Below are 20,265 nucleotides of genomic sequence, written 5' to 3'. Positions count from 1 at the left end.
TAACCTCCTGCTGTCCGGCCTTCCTGCCTCTCACCTGTCTCCCCTACAATCTATCCTAAACGCTGCTGCCAGAATTACTCTATTTCCTAGATCTGTCTCAGCGTCTCCCCTGCTGAAATCCCTCTCTTGGCTTCCGATCAAATCCCGCATCTTACACGCCATTCTTCTCCTCACTTTTAAAGCTTTACACTCTTCTGCCCCTCCTTACATCTCAGCCCCAATTTCTCGCTATGCACAATCCCAACTCTTGCGTTCTTCTCAAAGATGTCTTCTCTCTACCCCCTTTGTATCTAAAGCCCTCTCCCGCCTTAAACCTTTCTCATTGACTGCCCCACACCTCTGGAATGCCCTTCCCCTCAGTACCCGACTAGCACCTTCTCTATCCACCTTTAAGACCCACCTTAAAACACACCTGCTTAAGGAAGCATATGAGTAGCTCGATGGCTGATAATTAACACCTCATACATAAAGCTTGGCCCCCTGCAGACGCACTTACCAGAACTCCCTCCTACTGTCTCTGTACGTTCTCCCTACCTACCAATTCGATTGTAAGCTCTTCGGAGCAGGGACTCCTTTTCCTAAATGTTACTTACAGTATGTCTGAAGCACATCTCCCCATTATGTGTTACTTATATCATTTGTTATTTATATGATTATCACATGTATTACTGCTGTGACGCGCTATGTACATTAATGGCGCTATATAAATAAAGACATACATACTACACTTCAAGTTATGCGGTTTGTGTATGGTTACCATGGTGATGTTATTGACCCTTCTGATAGTTGTCTTGCGCCCTGACGCATGATGCCTTGCAGATGACACGGTCAATGACAATGGAGGGGTTTAACGTTTGTTTTTAATAATACTGGTCACGCCTTGATGAAGTAACGGTTGCAAAACGCGTTGGTGGATGTTCACTTTCCTTTTAACATGGCTTAAATAAAATATATTTGTGCCCGGTTATCTCCGTATGGCTATCCGCTGGTTCTATGTTTTCTTCCTCTTTATTGGACTCTGCCGGAGGCTGATCACGCGGTAACAGATACCGCGCCTCTGTGTGCGCTCGAGCAAGAGTTTGTAAATCGTGTTTCAGCGCCAGTGGCTCATTCTCTCCACTCTCCCCCCCTCCCCACACACTCCACTCGATGTGCCACTTCTACTAAGCAGTGCTACAGCATAAAACACAGCGGCGGGGTAAATACGACTAACAAAAAGTCTTCTGAAGTAACACCACTATATTTACCAGTGTCGTTGGTATGAGAGCCCCGTGTGCATATTAGAGTGTAAGCTCTGCGAGACAGTGATGTGTGTATATGACATGCTGCTATGGATCTCAGTCACGGCATACATGGAATTCTGGGACACGGCTCTTGGAAAACAAATGGTTTAATCACAGGGTATATGGCACAGGCCAAGTCGGGCGTGAGGCTCCCAACATCACGTCAATGTACCTGGAAGCAGGACAGACAGACACGCAGACAGACAGACACAGCCTGACACAGCCTGTGGTCTCCAGACACTCAGGGGAGTTAAAAAAACGTCCAGCATTAAGTGGGAGAGCAGCACGTGAAGGGCAGGAGAAGAGAGCCACGCCACTGTTAAAGATAGGACGCCCCAACACCAACAATCAGGGGCTCCGTGATCAAGGCAGACGGAGGCGCGGCGCAGGTCTTGGTCTGATCGAGAATCTGGATGGAGACGCGGAGAAGGTCTTGGACTGATCAGGAATCTGGATGGAGGTGCGGAGAAGGTCTTGGACTGATCGAGAATCTGGATGGAGGTGCGGAGAAGGTCTTGGACTGATCGAGAATCTGGATGGAGGTGCGGAGAAGGTCTTGGACTGATCGAGAATCTGGATGGAGACGCGGAGAAGGTCTTGGACTGATCAGGAATCTGGATGGAGGTGCGGAGCAGGTCTTGGACTGATCAGGAATCTGGATGGAGATGCGGAGAAGGTCTTGGACTGATCGAGAATCTGGATGGAGGTGCGGAGCAGGTATTGGATTGATCAGGAATCTGGATGGAGGTGCGGAGCAGGTCTTTGATTGATCAGGAATCTGGATAGAGGTGCGGAGCAGGTCTTGGACTGATCAGGAATCTGGACGGAGGCGCGGAGCAGGTCTTGGACTGAGTTAGGGTGGACGGAGGTGCGGAGCAGGTCTTAGACTGATCGAGAATCTGGATGGAGGTGCGGAACAGGTCTTGGACGGCGTTAGAGTGGATGGAGGTGCAGAGAAGGTCTTGGGATGTAATGGAGTCCAAGAGGAGTGAGGGTGGATGGAGGTGCAGAGCGGGACTTGGACGGAGTTGGGGTGGACTGAGAAACCCACCAGGATCCGGAAGTAGAAGGTGGGGAAGTTAATGCCCATCATACTGTCCCCCTTCCCCCTGGGACACTAATGCCCTCCTGCACTGGCGCACTCACATTGATCAGAGATTAATCCGTTTGCAGGAGGATTCAGGAACATCCCCTCTCAGATCCTGCACTGCTGACAGCCCCAGGATTGAGAGTGAGGAGGATCAGGGGCCCCTCTCGTGGTTCAGGATATAGTAATCGTGCACATACATAAGCACGGCGATCGGCTGCCCGATGATCAGAGAGATCCACACAGCTGCATTCCCGTAATTACCTCTCAGAAACCTCCCCACAAACCAGGCCAGCGGGATCTGGAGAGAGAGAGATGGAGAGAGATAGATGGAGAGAGATGAAGAGAGAGAGAGAGACAGATGAAGAGAGAGAGAGACAGATGAAGAGAGAGAGAGACAGATGAAGAGAGAGAGAGACAGATGAAGAGAGAGAGAGAGAGAGATGAAGAGAGAGAGAGACGAAGAGAGAGAGAGAGTGAGAGAGATGGAGAGAGATAAAGAGAGAGAGAGAGAGAGATAAAGAGAGAGAGATGGAGAGAGAGAGAGAGAGATTGAGAGAGAGAGAGAGAGATGAAGAGAGAGAGAGACGAAGAGAGAGAGAGAGTGAGAGAGATGGAGAGAGATAAAGAGAGAGAGAGAGAGATAAAGAGAGATGGAGAGAGAGAGAGAGAGAGATGGAGAGAGAGAGAGAGAGAGATTGAGAGAGAGAGATATTAACTTATAGAGTATCCAAGATGAGATCTTTTAAAATTAGCAGCTGGAACATTCAGGGCCTGAATGCGTTAGCATTTGGTTCTAAACCACAAGATCCAGACTTCATAAACAATTTGACAAATGTAGACATTTTTATTCTCCACAACACATGGATCCAATGGGAGGAGATGTCTACCATACCTATGGGTTATAGGCAGCTCCTAGTCCCAGCCCAAAAACACAAAGGTGTGAAACGAGGCTGTCATTCAGGAGGAATTATAATAAGGTACAAAGAGGAGCTTAACAGCCAAATAAACCCAATGAAGAGAGGAGATAGCCACTTATGGCTACAAATAAAAGGCTTCATGTTCACCCATCTATATGACACATACCTATGTGCAGCATACATCCCCCCCTCCGACTCCCCATACTACAATCCAGACATCTTCGAGACCCTGCAGACAGAGGCAATCCATTTTCAGACCCTGGGTAAAGTGCTGATATGTGGAGACCTGAACGCCAGAACAGGCAGAGAACAGGACTACATATCTTCAGATGGAAATAACTACATCTTTGGAAATGACACATGTCATAGCTCTGTGACACGTCAAAGAAACAGCTACGACAGTGCAACAAACAAAAATGGTAAAGAGCTCCTAAACCTGTGTCGCGGTCTGGGACTGTACATTATCAATGGACGGACAAGAGGAGACTCTTTGGGTAGATACACATATAGCTCTGTGCTGGGCAGCAGCGTAGTGGACTACGCAATAACCGACATAGACCCACAAGCCATCAGTGCTTTCATAGTTACACCAGCATCACCCCTATCAGACCACAATCAAACCCTGCTCTTTATTAAGAGAACAGACCAACCAAGCACAACACAAAAACCCCTCTCCAACCTTCATAGCCTGAAAGCCACCTACAAATGGACAAAACAGAGCCTCGCGACATACACAGAAACAATCAACAGCTCAGAAGTGGAAACCTACTCCAAAGCTTCCAGGACACAAACTACGAGCAGAACAAACACGGTGTAAACCTGGCAGTAAGAAATCTCAGCAAAATATTCCATCTAATAGCAAAGAAATCAAACCTGAAAAAAACTAGCCCTAACAGACCAACAACAAATGACAAAATCAAAGAAAAATGGTTTGATAAGGAATGTAACACCCTTAGAAAAAGGGTTAACAAAACACAGAACCCCAGCAAGCTCTTTTTGGAAACCCCATTCTCAGCTGTTCCAGCTGGTGGAGGTTAGTGGCTCCTCCTTCCCAGGTTTTAAGCCCGCCCCTCCCCACCTCCCTAGTTTGCAAGTTCCTCATTCTGCTTGATATAGACCCACTGTGGTCTTTCTCCCTCCTAATAGAGGTAAATGAGAATTTGAATCCTAATAGAGGTATATTAGTATTTTATCTGGTAGTGTTAGGACTTGCGAACAGGTGTCTGCCTTGACGTGGCTCGCAAGCTTACAACGCTTTGGCCAAAGGGTTAAACTAAATGACCCTATTTCAAGAGAATATATAAGTATTTTACTGTGTATTTCTGTCATGTTGGATGTAGCATCGGGCTTCTGTGTCGACCCTTAGAAAAAGCCTGCGAACAATATCAAACCAAAAACACAGAGACCCAAACAATACAGAACTGCGAATGAGGTACCACCAACACCCGAAGCACTACAGGCACTCCCTAAGGAAGAAAAAACACAACCACATTGCCAAAAAACTAGAAAGAATTGAAGAAGCATTGGATGAAAATACTTTCTGGCAAACCTGGAAACATCTGGATACAAAGCAGAATAACAGACACCTGGCCATTCAGAACGGCAACATCTGGAAAAACTACTTCGAGGACCTTTACCAAGAAATCCCAGAAGAAAACCTGACGCAAGAACAAAAACAAATCCTCAAATAAACAAACAAACATCTCTGGAGAACACTATAAAAGATAACCAAAAACCCCTGGACATACCAATCACAATCCAGGAAATAAAAGAAAAAATAAAACAAATAAAAACCAAGAAAGCCAGCGGACCAGATGGCATTCTACAAGAGATGCTGAAGTATAGCAATCCATCTATACAAGAAGCAACACTGAAAATGTTCAACCTGGTCCTCACTACTGGCTACTTCCCTGAACGGTGGAACGAAGGACTGATAACCCCTATGCACAAGAAAGGAGACAGGATGGACCCATCCAATTACAGAGGAATCTGTGTCAGCAGCACCCTGGGGAAACTGTCCCACAGCAGGATCCTCACCTTCCTGACAGAGCAGAGTGTACTGAGTAAGAGCCAGACAGGCTTCCTGCCAAACCACCGCACCACGGACCACATCTATACCCTACACAGCCCGATCAATAAACACGTCCACAACACCAACAAGGGCAAAATCTTTGCTTGCTTTGTGGACTTCAAAAAAGGCCTTCGACTCCATCTGGCATCCAGGCCTATTGCTGAAAATACTAGAGAGCGGAATAGGGGGGAGAACATACGACACGATCAAAAGTATGTACTCGGAAACAAATGCTGCGTGAAAGTAAATAACTAAAGGACAGACTTCTTCCATCAAGGCCGTGGAGTTAGACAGGGCTGCAGCCCGAGTCCCACAGAAGGTGTGTGTCACTGTGTGTGTGTCACTGTGTGTGTGTGTCACTGTGTGTGTGTCACTGTGTGTGTGTGTCACTGTGTGTGTGTGTCACTGTGTGTGTGTGTCGCTACAGCCCGAGTCCCACACTGTTTAACATCTACATCAATGAGCTCGCAGCAGCCCTAGTATCCTCCTCAGCACCTGGGCTCAACTTGGCTGGAACTGAGATTAAGTCTCTACTATACGCAGACGACCTGCTCCTGCTGTCTCCAACAGAACAAGGCCTCCAACAGGACAGGGCCTCCAACAGCACAGGGCCTCCAACAGGACAGGGCCTCCAACAGGACAGGGCCTCCAACAGCACAGGGCCTCCAACAGAAACTGGCAATACTAGAAAAATTCAGCCAGACCTGGGCACTCTCTGTGAACCTAGAAAAAAAACAGAATAATGGTATTCCAGAAAAAATCTAAAAACATCCAACCATACAGAGGAGGCACATTTTATTTGAGTGCGGCTAGCTCCGCAAGCCGGGGGATGCCGCGCGTCATCGACGCGCGGTCACGCGTCATCGGGTGCCTGCGCCCCCTGCACGCGCGTCCAGGGCTCCCCGAGGGAGCCCTGGTGTCCCGCAATGTGTGGGACGGCGGCAGGGGGTTCCGGGGGACCCGGCGGACCCGGCAGCGGGAGGGAGAAAGCCCCGATCGGAGGGCGCTCCTCCGCGGCTTCGGCGCGCGCCCGGCACCCTCCGGCGCGCGCCAGGTTAATGCTGCGGCCGAGAACGGGCAAATGCTCAAATAAACTCGGCCGCAGCAGTATCTCAATTCACACTGGATGACAATGCACTGGAACAGACAGCGAGCTACACATACCTTGGTCTAACAATCAGCTCATCAGGGAAATTCAACCTGGCCATAAATACACTGAAGGAGAAGCCCACAGAGCATTTTATGCAATAAGGAAACAGATGTACCACCTCAAACCACCAATAAGAATCTGGGAGAAAATATTCAACAGCATCATCACACCCATCCTTCTGTATGGCAGCGAGGTGTGGGGTCATGTAACATACCCAGACCCCACACACCCATCCTTCCGTATGGCAGCGAGGTGTGGGGCCCTGTAACATACCCAGACCCCACACACCCATCCTTCTGTATGGCAGCGAGGTGTGGGGTCATGTAACATACCCAGACCCCACACACCCATCCTTCTGTATGGCAGCGAGGTGTGGGGTCCTGTAACATACCCAGACCCCACACACCCATCCTTCTGTATGGCAGCGAGGTGTGGGGTCCTGTAACATACCCAGACCCCACACACCCATCCTTCTGTATGGCAGCGAGGTGTGGGGCCCTGTAACATACCCAGACCCCACACACCCATCCTTCTGTATGGCAGCGAGGTGAGGGGCCCTGTAATATACCCAGACCCCACACACCCATCCTTCTGTACGGCAGCGAGGTGTGGGGCCCTGTAATATACCCAGACCCCACACCCATCCTTCTGTACGGCAGCGAGGTGTGGGGTCCTGTAATATACCCAGACCCCACACACCCATCCTTCTGTACGGCAGCGAAGTGAGGGGCCCTGTAATATACCCAGACCCCACACCCATCCTTCTGTACGGCAGCGAGGTGAGGGGCCCTGTAATATACCCAGACCCCACACACCCATCCTTCTGTACGGCAGCGAGGTGTGGGGCCCTGTAATATACCCAGACCCCACACACCCATCCTTCTGTATGGCAGCGAGGTGTGGGGTCCTGTAATATACCCAGACCCCACACACCCATCCTTCTGTACGGCAGCGAGGTGTGGGGTCCTGTAACATACCCAGACCCCACACACCCATCCTTCTGTATGGCAGCGAGGTGTGGGGCCCTGTAACATACCCAGACCCCACACACCCATCCTTCTGTATGGCAGCGAGGTGTGGGGTCCTGTAACATACCCAGACCCCACACACCCATCCTTCTGTATGGCAGCGAGGTGTGGGGTCCTGTAACATACCCAGACTCCACACACCCATCCTTTTGTATGGCAGCGAGGTGTGGGGTCCTGTAACATACCCAGACCCCACACACCCATCCTTCTGTATGGCAGCGAGGTGTGGGGCCCTGTAACATACCCAGATACCACACACCCATCCTTCTGTATGGCAGCGAGGTGTGGGGCCCTGTAACATACCCAGACCCCACACACCCATCCTTCTGTACGGCAGCGAGGTGTGGGGTCCTGTAACGTACCCAGACCCCACACACCCATCCTTCTGTACGGCAGCGAGGTGTGGGACCTGTAACATACCCAGACACCACACACCCATCCTTCTGTATGGCAGCGAGGTGTGGGGTCCTGTAACGTACCCAGACCCCACACACCCATCCTTCTGTATGGCAGCGAGGTGTGGGGTCCTGTAACGTACCCAGACCCCACACACCCATCCTTCTGTACGGCAGCGAGGTGTGGAGTCCTGTAACATACCCAGACCCCACACACCCATCCTTCTGTATGGCAGCGAGGTGTGGGGACCTGTAACATACCCAGACCCCACACACCCATCCTTCTGTATGGCAGCGAGGTGTGGGGTCCTGTAACATACCCAGACCCCACACACCCATCCTTCTGTATGGCAGCGAGGTGTGGGGTCCTGTAACATACCCAGACCCCACACACCCATCCTTCTGTATGGCAGCGAGGTGTGGGGTCCTGTAATATACCCAGACCCCACACACCCATCCTTCTGTACGGCAGCGAGGTGTGGGGTCCTGTAATATACCCAGACCCCACACACCCATCCTTCTGTATGGCAGCGAGGTGTGGGGTCCTGTAACATACCCAGACCCCACAAACCCATCCTTCTGTATGGCAGCGAGGTGTGGGGCCCTGTAACATACCCAGACCCCACACACCCATCCTTCTGTATGGCAGCGAGGTGTGGGGCCCTGTAACATACCCAGACTCCACACACCCATCCTTCTGTATGGCAGCGAGGTGTGGGGCCCTGTAACATACCCAGACCCCACACACCCATCCTTCTGTACGGCAGCGAGGTGTGGGGCCCTGTAACATACCCAGACCCCAAACACCCATCCTTCTGTATGGCAGCGAGGTGTGGGGCCCTGTAACATACCCAGACCCCACACACCCATCCTTCTGTACGGCAGCGAGGTGTGGGGCCCTGTAACATACCCAGACCCCAAACACCCATCCTTCTGTATGGCAGCGAGGTGTGGGGCCCTGTAACATACCCAGACCCCACACACCCATCCTTCTGTACGGAAGCGAGGTGTGGGGCCCTGTAACATACCCAGACCCCACACACCCATCCTTCTGTATGGCAGCGAGGTGTGGGACCTGTAACATACCCAGACCCCACACACCCATCCTTCTGTACGGAAGCGAGGTGTGGGGTCCTGTAACATACCCAGACCCCACACACCCATCCTTCTGTACGGGAGCGAGGTGTGGGGCCCTGTAACATACCCAGACCCCACACACCCATCCTTCTGTATGGCAGCGAGGTGTGGGGTCCTGTAACATACCCAGACCCCACACACCCATCGTTCTGTATGGCAGCGAGGTGTGGGGCCCTGTAACATACCCAGACCCCACACACCCATCCTTCTGTATGGCAGCGAGGTGTGGGACCTGTAACATACCCAGACCCCACACACCCATCCTTCTGTATGGCAGCGAGGTGTGGGGTCCTGTAACATACCCATCCTTCTGTATGGCAGCGAGGTGTGGGTAACATACCCAGACCCCACACACCCATCCTTCTGTATGGCAGCGAGGTGTGGGGTCATGTAACATACCCAGACCCCACACACCCATCCTTCTGTATGGCAGCGAGGTGTGGGGCCCTGTAACATACCCAGACCCCACACACCCATCCTTCTGTACGGCAGCGAGGTGTGGGGTCCTGTAACATACCCAGACCCCACACACCCATCCTTCTGTATGGCAGCGAGGTGTGGAGTCCTGTAACATACCCAGACCCCACACACCCATCCTTCTGTACGGCAGCGAAGTGAGGGGCCCTGTAATATACCCAGACCCACACCCATCCTTCTGTACGGCAGCGAGGTGAGGGGCCCTGTAACATACCCAGACCCCACACACCCATCCTTCTGTATGGCAGCGAGGTGTGGGGCCCTGTAACATACCCAGATCCCACACACCCATCCTTCTGTATGGCAGCGAGGTGTGGGGTCCTGTAACGTACCCAGACCCCACACACCCATCCTTCTGTATGGCAGCGAGGTGTGGGGCCCTGTAACATACCCAGACCCCACACACCCATCCTTCTGTATGGCAGCGAGGTGTGGGGTCCTGTAATATACCCAGACCCCACACACCCATCCTTCTGTACGGCAGCGAGGTGTGGGGTCCTGTAATATACCCAGACCCCACACACCCATCCTTCTATATGGTTGCGAGGTGTGGGGTCCTGTAACATACCCAGACCCCACACACCCATCCTTCTGTATGGCAGCGAGGTGTGGGGCCCTGTAACATACCCAGACCCCACACACCCATCCTTCTGTATGGCAGCGAGGTGTGGGGCCCTGTAACATACCCAGACCCCACACACCCATCCTTCTGTATGGCAGCGAGGTGTGGGGTCCTGTAACATACCCAGACCCCACACACCCATCCTTCTGTATGGCAGCGAGGTGTGGGGCCCTGTAACATACCCAGACCCCACACCCATCCTTCTGTATGGCAGCGAGGTGTGGGGTCCTGTAACATACCCAGACCCCACACACCCATCCTTCTGTATGGCAGCGAGGTGTGGGGCCCTGTAACATACCCAGACCCCACACACCCATCCTTCTGTATGGCAGCGAGGTGTGGGGCCCTGTAACATACCCAGACCCCACACACCCATCCTTCTGTATGGCAGCGAGGTGTGGGGCCCTGTAACATACCCAGACCCCACACACCCATCCTTCTGTATGGCAGCGAGGTGTGGGGCCCTGTAACATACCCAGACCCCACACACCCATCCTTCTGTATGGCAGCGAGGTGTGGGGCCCTGTAACATACCCAGACCCCACACACCCATCCTTCTGTATGGCAGCGAGGTGTGGGGCCCTGTAACATACCCAGACCCCACACACCCATCCTTCTGTATGGCAGCGAGGTGTGGGGCCCTGTAACGTACCCAGACCCCACACACCCATCCTTCTGTATGGCAGCGAGGTGTGGGGTCCTGTAACATACCCAGACCCCACACACCCATCCTTCTGTATGGCAGCGAGGTGTGGGGCCCTGTAACATACCCAGACCCCACACACCCATCCTTCTGTATGGCAGCGAGGTGTGGGGCCCTGTGACATACCCAGACCCCACACACCCATCCTTCTGTATGGCAGCGAGGTGTGGGGCCCTGTAACATACCCAGACCCCACACACCCATCCTTCTGTATGGCAGCGAGGTGTGGGGTCCTGTAACATACCCAGACCCCACACACCCATCCTTCTGTATGGCAGCGAGGTGTGGGGCCCTGTGACATACCCAGACCCCACACACCCATCCTTCTGTATGGCAGCGAGGTGTGGGGCCCTGTAACATACCCAGACCCCACACACCCATCCTTCTGTATGGCAGCGAGGTGTGGGGTCCTGTAACATACCCAGACCCCACACACCCATCCTTCTGTATGGCAGCGAGGTGTGGGGCCCTGTAACATACCCAGACCCCACACACCCATCCTTCTGTATGGCAGCGAGGTGTGGGGCCCTGTGACATACCCAGACCCCACACACCCATCCTTCTGTATGGCAGCGAGGTGTGGGGCCCTGTAACATACCCAGACCCCACACACCCATCCTTCTGTATGGCAGCGAGGTGTGGGGTCCTGTAACATACCCAGACCCCACACACCCATCCTTCTGTATGGCAGCGAGGTGTGGGGTCCTGTAACATACCCAGACCCCACACACCCATCCTTCTGTATGGCAGCGAGGTGTGGGGCCCCGTAACATACCCAGACCCCACACCCATCCTACTGTATGGCAGCGAGGTGTGGGGCCCTGTAACATACCCAGACCCCACACACCCATCCTTCTGTATGGCAGCGAGGTGTGGGGCCCTGTAATATACCCAGACCCCACACACCCATCCTTCTGTATGGCAGCGAGGTGTGGGGCCCTGTAACATACCCAGACCCCACACACCCATCCTTCTGTATGGCAGCGAGGTGTGGGGTCCTGTAACATACCCAGACCCCACACCCATCCTACTGTATGGCAGCGAGGTGTGGGGTCCTGTGACATACCCAGACCCCACACACCCATCCTTCTGTATGGCAGCGAGGTGTGGGGCCCTGTAACATACCCAGACCCCACACACCCATCCTTCTGTATGGCAGCGAGGTGTGGGGCCCTGTAACATACCCAGACTCCACACACCCATCCTTCTGTATGGCAGCGAGGTGTGGGGTCCTGTAACATACCCAGACCCCACACACCCATCCTTCTGTATGGCAGCGAGGTGTGGGGCCCCGTAACATACCCAGACCCCACACCCATCCTACTGTATGGCAGCGAGGTGTGGGGCCCTGTAACATACCCAGACCCCACACACCCATCCTTCTGTATGGCAGCGAGGTGTGGGGCCCTGTAACATACCCAGACCCCACACACCCATCCTTCTGTATGGCAGCGAGGTGTGGGGCCCTGTAACATACCCAGACCCCACACACCCATCCTTCCGTATGGCAGCGAGGCGTGGGGCCCTGTAACATACCCAGACCCCACACACCCATCCTTCTGTATGGCAGCGAGGTGTGGGGCCCTGTAACATACCCAGACCCCACACACCCATCCTTCTGTATGGCAGCGAGGTGTGGGACCTGTAACATACCCAGACCCCACACACCCATCCTTCTGTATGGCAACGAGGTGTGGGGTCCTGTAACATACCCAGACCCCACACACCCATCCTTCTGTATGGCAGCGAGGTGTGGGGCCCTGTAACATACCCAGACCCCACACACCCATCCTTCTGTATGGCAGCGAGGTGTGGGACCTGTAACATACCCAGACCCCACACACCCATCCTTCTGTATGGCAGCGAGGTGTGGGGCCCTGTAACATACCCAGACCCCACACACCCATCCTTCTGTATGGCAGCGAGGTGTGGGGCCCTGTAACATACCCAGACCCCACACACCCATCCTTCTGTATGGCAGCGAGGTGTGGGACCTGTAACATACCCAGACCCCACACACCCATCCTTCTGTATGGCAGCGAGGTGTGGAGCCCTGTAACATACCCAGACCCCACACACCCATCCTTCTGTATGGCAGCGAGGTGTGGGTAACATACCCAGACCCCACACACCCATCCTTCTGTATGGCAGCGAGGTGTGGGGTCCTGTAACATACCCAGACCCCACACACCCATCCTTCTGTATGGCAGCGAGGTGTGGGGCCCTGTAACATACCCAGACCCCACACACCCATCCTTCTGTATGGCAGCGAGCTGTGGGGTCCTGTAACATACCCAGACTCCACACACCCATCCTTCTGTATGGCAACGAGGTGTGGGGTCCTGTAACATACCCAGACCCCACACACCCATCCTTCTGTATGGCAGCGAGGTGTGGGGCCCTGTAACATACCCAGACCCCACACACCCATCCTTCTGTATGGCAGCGAGGTGTGGGACCTGTAACATACCCAGACCCCACACACCCATCCTTCTGTATGGCAGCGAGGTGTGGGGTCCTGTAACATACCCAGACCCCACACACCCATCCTTCTGTATGGCAGCGAGGTGTGGGTAACATACCCAGACCCCACACACCCATCCTTCTGTATGGCAGCGAGGTGTGGGGTCCTGTAACATACCCAGACCCCACACACCCATCCTTCTGTATGGCAGCGAGGTGTGGGGCCCTGTAACATACCCAGACCCCACACACCCATCCTTCTGTATGGCAGCGAGGTGTGGGGTCATGTAACATACCCAGACCCCACACACCCATCCTTCTGTATGGCAGCGAGGTGTGGGGCCCTGTAACATACCCAGACCCCACACACCCATCCTTCTGTACGGCAGCGAGGTGTGGGGTCCTGTAACATACCCAGACCCCACACACCCATCCTTCTGTATGGCAGCGAGGTGTGGAGTCCTGTAACATACCCAGACCCCACACACCCATCCTTCTGTACGGCAGCGAAGTGAGGGGCCCTGTAATATACCCAGACCCACACCCATCCTTCTGTACGGCAGCGAGGTGAGGGGCCCTGTAACATACCCAGACCCCACACACCCATCCTTCTGTATGGCAGCGAGGTGTGGGGCCCTGTAACGTACCCAGACCCCACACACCCATCCTTCTGTATGGCAGCGAGGTGTGGGGCCCTGTAACATACCCAGATCCCACACACCCATCCTTCTGTATGGCAGCGAGGTGTGGGGTCCTGTAACGTACCCAGACCCCACACACCCATCCTTCTGTATGGCAGCGAGGTGTGGGGCCCTGTAACATACCCAGACCCCACACACCCATCCTTCTGTATGGCAGCGAGGTGTGGGGTCCTGTAATATACCCAGACCCCACACACCCATCCTTCTGTACGGCAGCGAGGTGTGGGGTCCTGTAATATACCCAGACCCCACACACCCATCCTTCTATATGGTTGCGAGGTGTGGGGTCCTGTAACATACCCAGACCCCACACACCCATCCTTCTGTATGGCAGCGAGGTGTGGGGCCCTGTAACATACCCAGACCCCACACACCCATCCTTCTGTATGGCAGCGAGGTGTGGGGCCCTGTAACATACCCAGACCCCACACACCCATCCTTCTGTATGGCAGCGAGGTGTGGGGTCCTGTAACATACCCAGACCCCACACACCCATCCTTCTGTATGGCAGCGAGGTGTGGGGCCCTGTAACATACCCAGACCCCACACCCATCCTTCTGTATGGCAGCGAGGTGTGGGGTCCTGTAACATACCCAGACCCCACACACCCATCCTTCTGTATGGCAGCGAGGTGTGGGGCCCTGTAACATACCCAGACCCCACACACCCATCCTTCTGTATGGCAGCGAGGTGTGGGGCCCTGTAACATACCCAGACCCCACACACCCATCCTTCTGTATGGCAGCGAGGTGTGGGGCCCTGTAACATACCCAGACCCCACACACCCATCCTTCTGTATGGCAGCGAGGTGTGGGGCCCTGTAACATACCCAGACCCCACACACCCATCCTTCTGTATGGCAGCGAGGTGTGGGGCCCTGTAACATACCCAGACCCCACACACCCATCCTTCTGTATGGCAGCGAGGTGTGGGGCCCTGTAACATACCCAGACCCCACACACCCATCCTTCTGTATGGCAGCGAGGTGTGGGGCCCTGTAACGTACCCAGACCCCACACACCCATCCTTCTGTATGGCAGCGAGGTGTGGGGTCCTGTAACATACCCAGACCCCACACACCCATCCTTCTGTATGGCAGCGAGGTGTGGGGCCCTGTAACATACCCAGACCCCACACACCCATCCTTCTGTATGGCAGCGAGGTGTGGGGCCCTGTGACATACCCAGACCCCACACACCCATCCTTCTGTATGGCAGCGAGGTGTGGGGCCCTGTAACATACCCAGACCCCACACACCCATCCTTCTGTATGGCAGCGAGGTGTGGGGTCCTGTAACATACCCAGACCCCACACACCCATCCTTCTGTATGGCAGCGAGGTGTGGGGCCCTGTGACATACCCAGACCCCACACACCCATCCTTCTGTATGGCAGCGAGGTGTGGGGCCCTGTAACATACCCAGACCCCACACACCCATCCTTCTGTATGGCAGCGAGGTGTGGGGTCCTGTAACATACCCAGACCCCACACACCCATCCTTCTGTATGGCAGCGAGGTGTGGGGCCCTGTAACATACCCAGACCCCACACACCCATCCTTCTGTATGGCAGCGAGGTGTGGGGCCCTGTGACATACCCAGACCCCACACACCCATCCTTCTGTATGGCAGCGAGGTGTGGGGCCCTGTAACATACCCAGACCCCACACACCCATCCTTCTGTATGGCAGCGAGGTGTGGGGTCCTGTAACATACCCAGACCCCACACACCCATCCTTCTGTATGGCAGCGAGGTGTGGGGTCCTGTAACATACCCAGACCCCACACACCCATCCTTCTGTATGGCAGCGAGGTGTGGGGCCCCGTAACATACCCAGACCCCACACCCATCCTACTGTATGGCAGCGAGGTGTGGGGCCCTGTAACATACCCAGACCCCACACACCCATCCTTCTGTATGGCAGCGAGGTGTGGGGCCCTGTAATATACCCAGACCCCACACACCCATCCTTCTGTATGGCAGCGAGGTGTGGGGCCCTGTAACATACCCAGACCCCACACACCCATCCTTCTGTATGGCAGCGAGGTGTGGGGTCCTGTAACATACCCAGACCCCACACCCATCCTACTGTATGGCAGCGAGGTGTGGGGTCCTGTGACATACCCAGACCCCACACACCCATCCTTCTGTATGGCAGCGAGGTGTGGGGCCCTGTAACATACCCAGACCCCACACACCCATCCTTCTGTATGGCAGCGAGGTGTGGGGCCCTGTAACATACCCAGACTCCACACACCCATCCTTCTGTATGGCAGCGAGGTGTGGGGTCCTGTAACATACCCAGACCCCACACACCCATCCTTCTGTATGGCAGCGAGGTGTGGGGCCCCGTAACATACCCAGACCCCACACCCATCCTACTGTATGGCAGCGAGGTGTGGGGCCCTGTAACATACCCAGACCCCACACACCCATCCTTCTGTATGGCAGCGAGGTGTGGGGCCCTGTAACATACCCAGACCCCACACACCCATCCTTCTGTATGGCAGCGAGGTGTGGGGCCCTGTAACATACCCAGACCCCACACACCCATCCTTCCGTATGGCAGCGAGGCGTGGGGCCCTGTAACATACCCAGACCCCACACACCCATCCTTCTGTATGGCAGCGAGGTGTGGGGCCCTGTAACATACCCAGACCCCACACACCCATCCTTCTGTATGGCAGCGAGGTGTGGGACCTGTAACATACCCAGACCCCACACACCCATCCTTCTGTATGGCAACGAGGTGTGGGGTCCTGTAACATACCCAGACCCCACACACCCATCCTTCTGTATGGCAGCGAGGTGTGGGGCCCTGTAACATACCCAGACCCCACACACCCATCCTTCTGTATGGCAGCGAGGTGTGGGACCTGTAACATACCCAGACCCCACACACCCATCCTTCTGTATGGCAGCGAGGTGTGGGGCCCTGTAACATACCCAGACCCCACACACCCATCCTTCTGTATGGCAGTGAGGTGTGGGGCCCTGTAACATACCCAGACCCCACACACCCATCCTTCTGTATGGCAGCGAGGTGTGGGACCTGTAACATACCCAGACCCCACACACCCATCCTTCTGTATGGCAGCGAGGTGTGGAGCCCTGTAACATACCCAGACCCCACACACCCATCCTTCTGTATGGCAGCGAGGTGTGGGTAACATACCCAGACCCCACACACCCATCCTTCTGTATGGCAGCGAGGTGTGGGGTCCTGTAACATACCCAGACCCCACACACCCATCCTTCTGTATGGCAGCGAGGTGTGGGGCCCTGTAACATACCCAGACCCCACACACCCATCCTTCTGTATGGCAGCGAGCTGTGGGGTCCTGTAACATACCCAGACTCCACACACCCATCCTTCTGTATGGCAACGAGGTGTGGGGTCCTGTAACATACCCAGACCCCACACACCCATCCTTCTGTATGGCAGCGAGGTGTGGGGCCCTGTAACATACCCAGACCCCACACACCCATCCTTCTGTATGGCAGCGAGGTGTGGGACCTGTAACATACCCAGACCCCACACACCCATCCTTCTGTATGGCAGCGAGGTGTGGGGTCCTGTAACATACCCAGACCCCACACACCCATCCTTCTGTATGGCAGCGAGGTGTGGGTAACATACCCAGACCCCACACACCCATCCTTCTGTATGGCAGCGAGGTGTGGGGTCCTGTAACATACCCAGACCCCACACACCCATCCTTCTGTATGGCAGCGAGGTGTGGGGCCCTGTAACATACCCAGACCCCACACACCCATCCTTCTGTATGGCAGCGAGGTGTGGGGCCCTGTAACATACCCAGACCCCACACACCCATCCTTCCGTATGGCAGCGAGGTGTGGGGCCCTGTAACATACCCAGACCCCACACACCCATCCTTCTGTATGGCAGCGAGGTGTGGGGCCCTGTAACATACCCAGACACCACACACCCATCCTTCTGTATGGCAGCGAGGTGTGGGGCCCTGTAACATACCCAGACCCCACACACACATCCTTCTGTATGGCAGCGAGGTGTGGGGCCCTGTAACATACCCAGACCCCACACACCCATCCTTCTGTATGGCAGCGAGGTGTGGGGCCCTGTAACATACCCAGACCCCTCACACCCGTAACATACCCAGACCCCACACACCCATCCTTCTGTATGGCAGCGAGGTGTGGGGCCCTGTAACATACCCAGACCCCACACACCCATCCTTCTGTATGGCAGCGAGGTGTGGGGCCCTGTAACATACCCAGACCCCACACACCCATCCTTCTGTATGGCAGCGAGGTGTGGGGCCCTGTAACATACCCAGACCCCACACACCCATCCTTCTGTATGGCAGCGAGGTGTGGGGCCCTGTAACATACCCAGACCCCACACACCCATCCTTCTGTATGGCAGCGAGGTGTGGGGCCCTGTAACATACCCAGACCCCACACACCCATCCTTCTGTATGGCAGCGAGGTGTGGGGCCCTGTAACATACCCAGACACCACACACCCATCCTTCTGTATGGCAGCGAGGTGTGGGGCCCTGTAACATACCCAGACCCCACACACCCATCCTTCTGTATGGCAGCGAGGTGTGGGGTCCTGTAACATACCCAGACTCCACACACCCATCCTTCTGTATGGCAGCGAGGTGTGGGGCCCTGTAACATACCCAGACCCCACACACCCATCCTTCTGTATGGCAGCGAGGTGTGGGGTCCTGTAACATACCCAGACCCCACACACCCATCCTTCTGTATGGCAGCGAGGTGTGGGGCCCTGTAACGTACCCAGACCCCACACACCCATCCTTCTGTATGGCAGCGAGGTGTGGGGTCCTGTAACGTACCCAGACCCCACACACCCATCCTTCTGTATGGCAGCGAGGTGTGGGGTCCTGTAACGTACCCAGACCCCACACACCCATCCTTCTGTATGGCAGCGAGGTGTGGGGTCCTGTAACGTACCCAGACCCCACACACCCATCCTTCTGTATGGCAGCGAGGTGTGGGGTCCTGTAACGTACCCAGACCCCACACACCCATCCTTCTGTATGGCAGCGAGGTGTGGGGTCCTGTAACGTACCCAGACCCCACACACCCATCCTTCTGTATGGCAGCGAGGTGTGGGGCCCTGTAACATACCCAGACCCCACACACCCATCCTTCTGTATGGCAGCGAGGTGTGGGGCCCTGTAACATACCCAGACCCCACACACCCATCCTTCTGTATGGCAGCGAGGTGTGGGGTCCTGTAACGTACCCAGACCCCACACACCCATCCTTCTGTATGGCAGCGAGGTGTGGGGTCCTGTAACGTACCCAGACCCCACACACCCATCCTTCTGTATGGCAGCGAGGTGTGGGGTCCTGTAACGTACCCAGACCCCACACACCCATCCTTCTGTATGGCAGCGAGGTGTGGGGTCCTGTAACATACCCAGACCCCACACACCCATCCTTCTGTATGGCAGCGAGGTGTGGGGCCCTGTAACATACCCAGACCCCACACACCCATCCTTCTGTATGGCAGCGAGGTGTGGGGCCCTGTAACATACCCAGACCCCACAAACCCATCCTTCTGTATGGCAGCGAGGTGTGGGGTCCTGTGACATACCCAGACTCCTCACACCCATCCTTCTGTATGGCAGCGAGGTGTGGGGCCCTGTAACATACCCAGACCCCACACACCCATCCTTCTGTATGGCAGCGAGGTGTGGGGTCCTGTAACATACCCAGACCCCACAAACCCATCCTTCTGTATGGCAGCGAGGTGTGGGGTCCTGTGACATACCCAGACTCCTCACACCCATCCTTCTGTATGGCAGCGAGGTGTGGGGCCCTGTAACATACCCAGACCCCACACACCCATCCTTCTGTATGGCAGCGAGGTGTGGGGCCCTGTAACATACCCAGACCCCACTCACCCATCCTTCTGTATGGCAGCGAGGTGTGGGGCCCTGTAACATACCCAGACCCCACACACCCATCCTTCTGTATGGCAGCGAGGTGTGGGGCCCTGTAACATACCCAGACCCCACACACCCATCCTTCTGTATGGCAGCGAGGTGTGGGGCCCTGTAACATACCCAGACCCCACACACCCATCCTTCTGTATGGCAGCGAGGTGTGGGGCCCTGTAACATACCCAGACCCCACACACCCATCCTTCTGTATGGCAGCGAGGTGTGGGGTCCTGTAACATACCCAGACCCCACACACCCATCCTTCTG

The 20,265-nt window shown here is 55.1% G+C and overlaps 1 protein-coding gene across 1 annotated transcript in view; it reads right to left on the bottom strand.

The window, feature by feature from the left end:
- Positions 1 to 1,372: 1,372 nt before the first annotated feature.
- Positions 1,373 to 20,265, bottom strand: part of LOC142474702 (diacylglycerol O-acyltransferase 1-like) — a 29,726-nt gene continuing 10,833 nt past the window's right edge. The window contains exon 3 of the mRNA XM_075580890.1: positions 1,373 to 2,671. Within this exon, the coding sequence (XP_075437005.1) occupies positions 2,525 to 2,671 (147 nt within the window). The 3' untranslated portion in view covers positions 1,373 to 2,524. The remainder of the gene's footprint in view (positions 2,672 to 20,265) is intronic.

The sequence above is a fragment of the Ascaphus truei genome, chromosome 2 (genome assembly GCF_040206685.1).
Source record: "Ascaphus truei isolate aAscTru1 chromosome 2, aAscTru1.hap1, whole genome shotgun sequence".
In the NCBI taxonomy this organism is placed as follows: domain Eukaryota; kingdom Metazoa; phylum Chordata; class Amphibia; order Anura; family Ascaphidae; genus Ascaphus; species Ascaphus truei.
This window is presented reverse-complemented; position numbering and strand designations above follow the sequence as displayed.